General features: G+C 38.8%; 1 protein-coding gene across 9 annotated transcripts in view; it reads right to left on the reverse strand.

Moving 5' to 3' along the window:
• The window catches only part of PROX1 (prospero homeobox 1), a 53,734-nt gene that overhangs the window by 35,986 nt on the left and 10,248 nt on the right, over positions 1 to 7,500 (reverse strand). For all 9 annotated transcript variants that reach the window (XM_034764578.1, XM_034764577.1, XM_034764576.1 and 6 more), the window contains exon 3: positions 247 to 354. In XM_034764578.1, coding sequence (XP_034620469.1) covers positions 247 to 354 — 108 coding nt within the window. The remainder of the gene's footprint in view (positions 1 to 246; positions 355 to 7,500) is intronic.

The raw sequence follows: 7,500 nt of genomic DNA on the forward strand, positions 1-7,500 counted from the left end.
TTCGTATTTTGCGTTGAAACTTCAGACTCTCTCTTGATTAAAAAAAACCCCAAAGCCCTTTCCCTTCAGACATGGACCCCAAGCACACCTTAGTAGAAAAAGTCAAGTGAATAACAATGAACTGTAATCTCTAGTAGTGAAATTAGAATTAATAGTCATTTACCTTTAATGTGTTAAAGTGATACATTTTCACCACAAAAATGCAAACATGCAATAAGGAGGGGGGAAAAAAGTTTTTTTTCCTACCTTTACATCTGAGAAGTAGGTTTTCAGCATATTGGAACTTGGGTACCGGGTGTAAAAGAACATGAGCTTAGCCTTTTTCAAGTGATTGGGTGACAGACCTTCCTGCATGTAGGATTGAATTAGTCAAGGAAAATGCTTTGCTTGAGAATAAAAGCTGGTTCTGAATATACACGGCTAGCAAAGTGCTCCTTCGAGAAATGTTCTGTAAGGACCGAGTGACAAATTGTTAACATTCAATTTGCAGCTCTTTAGAACTATAATTATCTGCAAAACAACTACATAAGATATGTGAGGATACATAACATATATTGTCTCTCAGTTCATTCTTGGTGTTGGTGGCAGGAATTTTTCAGGTTTAAGGTTTGTGTACCATATGTATGTTCACTTGTTGCTAAGGAAACAAATGCATGAAGCATGTGCTGCAAAAAAACTTATCACAAGATTTTTCTTTCGTTTGCAATTCCAATTCAGTTTATTTTTCTCTCAGCACTGAGCAGTTTATATCATATAATGCTAATGCACATGAAACAATCAGAGGTTCTTTATGATTCTGAGCAATGTTTCATGCAATAACATATTTTACCTTTTTTCTTTAATGCCAATATAATTCAGTATCTTGAGTTACTCTTTCTAATCCTATTATTCCTTTGCCTCAATTACTGGCTTTCTAATGAAAGCTAAATTTCTTAAAAAACCCCCACAACCTTCTGTAGTTAAAAAAATATTGTCTGGTTCTGATTTACACAGTTAACTCCTCGGAGAATGAAACTGTATTTGGGGCTAACTAATCAATAAGTGTGGGTTAGCAGATCAATAAATGGCCACTTACCCTATAAGGAGGCCTATTTATCCTGGAAACATCATTACCTTTTAGATCTGTAAACAGAAGCAACTAAAACAGTTCCCAAGGGAATGTGAATCTAACCATAACAATCTAGGCTTTCTGATTTTCCCCCAGCTTCTTGGCACTCTTTTGTGTGCTGTGTGCTAGGATGGCTTTGGTCACATCTGTGCCGCAGGCTGGCCCTGCCATTTCCTCAGCAAATTAATGGCTTTATAATTTATCAGAAATGAAGATGCACGTGGAGAAAATCAATGTGGTCTCCACAAGGTCAATTGAGGGTCCTTCCCAGAAGCTTCTCTGAGGACTGTTTTTCCTAAAGACATTCAACGAAAATTTCACTATTTCACACCTTATGGTGGAGAAAGGTCAAACAAGTTCACAGCTATTCTGCAGCGGAGGTGCCTTCACCTTACAGAGCCGGTAACACAGGAGAACAAAATGAATAGCTCCAGCTTGCAACCTGGGAAGTTCAAAGAAATGTATGCCGACAGGCAACAGACTATTTAGGATTGTTCTGTTAACCGAATATCTTTTCTCGATCTACTGAATTGAGTCAAAACATGGTTATTTATTCATGTATTATTCATACATGCAGATGCAGTTGTAGAAAGAGAAGGCTCATTTTTAGACTGAAAATATCACATTTTTTTAAAATAGCCACTGAAAATAGTTTAAAAACCTCTTCATTTACAAAAAGTGCACTGAAAACAGCTCAACCGAACTTGTGTTTTGTTTTAGATGCTTAATGATTCCAAAGAAGATAATTTATGACTGACATACTTCTTGTGCCAAGAGAAGAGTTGAAAGAACCTCCAGTTACCTCCATTAGACTGATAGAGAAGTCTAAAAGAGCATTACATTCTGCAGTGCCATCTGTCAAAACGCATAAGTGAAATAATGGTAGCAAGCTGTCACCTATTGCTTAGTGATAAGAGTTTTAGACAAGTCAGAACTTCTACACCAGAAATCCATTTAGTTATATGATTCCACGGGAGGACGGGGACCAACCAACCAACGCTTCAATAAGTAAAGAAAAATCCTAAGTCTCCTTAATTTATAATTCCCCTGAAGCAGATAATATCTTGATATCATGTTTGGCATTTGGTCCATTTCGATGAAAGCTAAGATATGAACTTAAACTCTCCCCAAGCTTCAGTATTCACTGGATTTAAGCCTATTAAACAGTTGTTTAAGTATTTTGATTCACTTTGTATTTATGATTTTTCCTTATTTTTCTGTAATAATGCTAAAGGCTATTGATATTGAATAAAACACATATTGAAAGATGTTCTAAAACTCAAATCCCCAGAAGTCCACTTTTTAAATTAGAATTATGCTTTCCTGCTAAGCACTTGGGATTCTTAAAGTGAAATCTAGCACACTGTAAATCTTTATGTCTTGTGCCTAAGATTAAGGTTATATTGTGATACCAGATAGATCGCTAATAAACTATTAAAAATAGTTAATGAAGCACTTAAGAGCCAACTCTTAGATAACCCATTGCTATTTCAGTGTAAAACTGAACTGACCAATTGGTTAATTTCCCTTTTAAGTGCTTGTGCTGAAAAGCAACTGTTCTTCCAAGAAAGCACTAGCTGTTTCCAGGATACTTACACACGCACAATGACTCATGATGGAATAGATTCAGTAAACATACAGCTGTACTGAACACGAGCTAAGCCCCATTCAAGGCCAGGAAAGAAAATGAGCACAAATAAATATTAAGGAGGTAAAAGGAAAGGGGGGGAGGGTGCCGAATGGAACGCAAACAAGCTCTGTCCCAGCAGCTCATGTGGCTTGCCTCAATTCTCTTAGCCATAGCTTTGTGAAGACAGATGACATTCAATTCTATGTGTAATGCAAAATAGACAATAACTGCTGAAACTTGAGCCAGCTGCCAGGTGTAAAAAAAAAGAAAGAAAGAAAGAAATGATAAATCCATAAATTAATGAAAGACATCTGCTCAGGAACATAAAAGATCAGAGAAACAGTGCACTGCAGCTGAGCCTAAAGCAGTGTTCAAACAACCTGAGTCTGAGTGTTGTGTATTTACAATGTACAATATAGCCTTACCTAAAACAACAGCAGCAGCCAAAAGGCAAATGTAAGAAATAGGAAGTGGGGTGAGGGAAGGAAACGTATGTACACTCGCTGTGTGTTTTAACTTACACTACACGTAGACTCTTGCACCTGATTTGTGCCAAAAAGCAAATGGGCTTAATCCACTTGAGTAACTACCCTCTTCTACTAAAATATTTTTATGTGACGATAATCTTCTGTTCCTCTCACTTTCGCTTCAAATTCCTGAAAATGTTCTATTAGGCTTTTGTGCCATATATTGGTATTGGATGAGGAGAAAGGAGCAGGAATCTGCCACTTCAGGTAAAATATCTGTAGTTGTAAGGCCAAGTTGCTGCTTAAATTACACAATGGTTGCTTTTTTCAGTATACCTCTAAATTGCTAGGAATATTTCTGCACGTCTTAAAGAACCTTGAAAAAAGAAGCTGGTCTGAAAGTATACTGGCATTTCCCAGGTTTTATCAACAGCACAGAGTCATCCAGCTTACTATACAATTGCTCACTTTTTTTAAGTTTAATTAGTTTAATTCTAGTCAGATATAGTAACTCCTCATTTCAAAATGTGGTAATTCACTAATTGTAGCTTTCACATATTGGACTGAGAAACTTGCCCCGGTTGGATTGGAATTCTATTTAAAAATTAAGGATTTTAAAAAAGCTTCACTAACATTATTAAAATCTTCCTTCGGTGGAGAAAATGCTGAACATCTTCACCTGTGCAGATGTCTTAACGGCACAAAAAAACCTACTGTTGTGCTTCAGTTTGACATATGCAAATGTTTTGGGGCTGAACAAGGCTATTTTTCTTGAGATGCAAAGAGGGTGCATGACAAGGATGATCATGCAGAAAAACAATTGGCTGTCTGTTTCTTTTAGCATTTGAATAAAACTTAATATTTGATTAAACAGATTAGTTTGCAAAGATACAGAATACATTCATGACCAAGATATGAACTCACCGTGCAGGTGCATCTTATCTTGTTTAGCAGAATACACAAACATTAACCATTTCCTTGCACAATTCAACAAGGCTGGTAACGATCAGGTGCATTTTACAAATGTAGGTTTTTTTTAAAAAAAAAACAATAAGAGGGACTGGTTCAGGGTTTCAGCCTACTACTAAAACCTGAACTTGTCTGTATCTGCTGATCTTGTGTTCTTATCCTGGCTGTATTGTCCAGAGAAACAGATGTTGCTTTCTGTTGTGAAGGAAGAACTGCCTCTCTTAAGAAACGTATTCTTTATATATGCACATTGAACCATGTGAAATAAAGGGGCCAAAACAAAGTGTAATACAAACAAACCGCCATACTCTCTCCCATATGCCTTCGCCTAGAATAAACTATAGGCTGCATGGACAAATGGGCAATTGCTAGAAAAATATCACCACAATAGAGTTGTATACCGGTGTGCACACTTCTGTATAACGGGTATTTGAGAATCTAGAAGCTTTTCAAATATATTTGTGTCCAGGCTGCACTAGTGACTAACTGGGAGAGTCAGAGTGTCAAGGGAATAAGGTGCGTGGGGAGAAGGGAAAGCGGCACCCACATTAATAATCAGTTTCCCCACTGACTAACCTTCAGAGTGGCACTGGCTCTAGAGGAGGTTGCCTGCACACCTTCTCCATCAGAAGTACCATGCTGTGATAATGGCTGCCAGTGAGAGAGAGGAATATAATGCGGGGGAGGGGGTGAACACTGTAGCAGAAAGAGGGGAAGACAGAAACCAAACAGGACAACAGAAACAGCACAAGTTCCAAAAATACTGACTTGCACTAGAATAATAAACAGAGTGGGTCATACAGAGTTATAGCCAAAGGAAAGACTAACAGCTTATAAACACAGAATGGTTTTTCCTTTTCAGTCCCCCTTTGAAGAAGTGAAAGATTTTTCATTCTTTTTTCCAGGAGGAAAAGAAAGCTACTTTTACTGAAAACAAAGTAATATGCCACCACATGGTTAGTCGACATTTACCAAATTTTGGCCTCAGCTACACAACTGGGGCTCCTGTTGACTTCAATATAAGCTGCTCTGAGTGCATCAGAAGGTAGAATTCGGAGGAAGGAAGGATTTTTTAATCCGAATTAGTAATTTTTAGTGTTTATGGAAGATGCTAGCCTTACACTGAAATCCATTTTTAATTCACACAGAGGATACTGAATGGACAATGACAGTGCATGTTTCCCTCACACCCCCAACAATGGGTATGAACCCCAACTTGAAGAGATCACCTCCGTGAGATGAGAGGCTACTTCAGTCTCCATTCCCATTCATGATTTGGTCTTTAAAGGTTTGTCTACGCAGCATTTAAACACCCGTGGCAGGCCTCGGTCAGCTGACTTGGGCTCATGTGGCTCCGTCTGCAGGGCTGTAAAATTGCAATGCACACATTCAGGCTTAAGCTCAAGCTCTGGGGGCCCATGGGGCAGGGAGAGTCCCAGAGCCCAGGCTCCAGCCCAAGCCCAGATGTCTACACCTGCAGCCCAGCCTGGGCCAGCTGCGGCTGTGTCGCAGGTCTTGTATTCCAGTGTAGACATACCCTATGACTGCCAACATAGTTTCCATTTGTGGTGCTTTCAAAATGTGAACACTTGCCTTCTAGGTCCTGGACTGAGATCAGCAACACATTTCACGTAGGCCAGCAAATAGTCATTAGATGGCAAAAACTTTTGATAACACCAATCCAGGCTGGTTTTGAACCAGTGACCTACAGATGAAGGATTCTTTGGGCCTGAACCAACACACTCTGACTCATGTCAGTAGTCCTTTTAAGTCAAATTGGACAATTCATATAAGTGAGGACTACTCACATAAATAAGAGTTTGCAGGATCCCTGCAATTAATTTGCAGAGGCACTCTTGCCCTTAAAAAAAAAAAAAAAGGTATTTACAATTAATTTAATCCGTCAAAATTATTATCCACAAAAAGATACTTATTGATAATACAAGCATATACCTGGCATCTGCCTCCACTGCTATTATTGGAAAAAGGACAACTTCATCAATAGCACTATTATTACTCAAGGATGGATATGGTCATTCAGTTATGATTGCCTTCATCAACTTGGAAAGGAAATTAACTATAGCTAAGACTCTATACTTGTGTGATTGCCTTCTGGAGAGGTCTTATCATAGGTATAAAATATAATTGTATCCTTCATTGAAAGTCCTCAATTTAGCATTGGGCAAATATCACATTTTATCCACATTTAGTCATTTAAAAAAATAAAGAAAATCTTCTGACCATACCGGAACACACATTAGGGGAACAGGGAGGAGGAAGAGAGGGGAAGGAGTGTAATTGCTCCAAAAAAATTCCCAAAAGGACTGGTTTACAGAAAATTAATATGGAAATAGCTGGATATGCCTAAATATAAGCAGAGCTGTATTTTTCAAAAGCCTGATCCGGAGCTAAAAAGTTATTTAAACCAAAAAAAAAAAAAAGGGGGGGGGGGGGAGGGGAATGTCCTGTAAATGTAATACAGCTGAAGTTTTATATCTAACTGTGCTCTCTAGCTTTCCAAAATAATTTGCTTTGTGTATGTTAGGACAAAAGATTTCTGTGTACGGCTGAACAGAGGTTAATCATGCATAGCAGGCAGCTGCACAAGGGCTGAGGAACAGACCTCTGGGTGGGGGAAAGAAGTTGATGCAGCTTGAATACATCAGTACCTGTATCTTTTGTGTTTTGTTTGTTTACTCACTTGAGATCCGAACTGAAGATTTACAACCAACCAACTGTTTGTTCTTTGTGAGAGTCGGGAACGACACTGTTAAAATGGGTCGGGCTTACTTTGGCTTTAATAGGGAGAAAAAAATCGTTTGGCAGGTTAAGTGTTTTCAGCAGGGAGACACTGCTGGATAAGACGTCCCATTTCCCCCATAATAAAGGGCCCAGTTGTGGAGCCCTTACCTTTGTGAGCACTTACTCACGCAAGCATTGCTATTTACTGCATTGGGACTAGCCAGGTGAGGAAGAGCTCACCGACAGGAGGGAAAGTTTCACACAGCTGGGCCCTGAAGCCTCTCTTACTTTCTGTCCCAATTGAAGCAAATGTTTTACGGGGGGAGAGAAAGGAATCTGTTTAAAGTTCTCCCTGAAAATAGGCCAGGCAGGTGATATAGGGAAAGAGCAGAACACTCTGGGTGAAGCAGCGCTGTTCATTACCTGATACTTTATTTAATCACTACTCTTACAAGTCCTTGGCTCCTCCATCTTAGAATGTCCTATTACCAGAAACACTCTGTATGAAAGCATTGCATACAATTATGTATGCAGTGAAGTTTGTCTTAAGTTACCCAACAAAAGAGGAAAGCAAACTTACACAG

Source organism: Trachemys scripta, chromosome 3 (genome assembly GCF_013100865.1).
Source record: "Trachemys scripta elegans isolate TJP31775 chromosome 3, CAS_Tse_1.0, whole genome shotgun sequence".
In the NCBI taxonomy this organism is placed as follows: Eukaryota; Metazoa; Chordata; order Testudines; family Emydidae; genus Trachemys; species Trachemys scripta.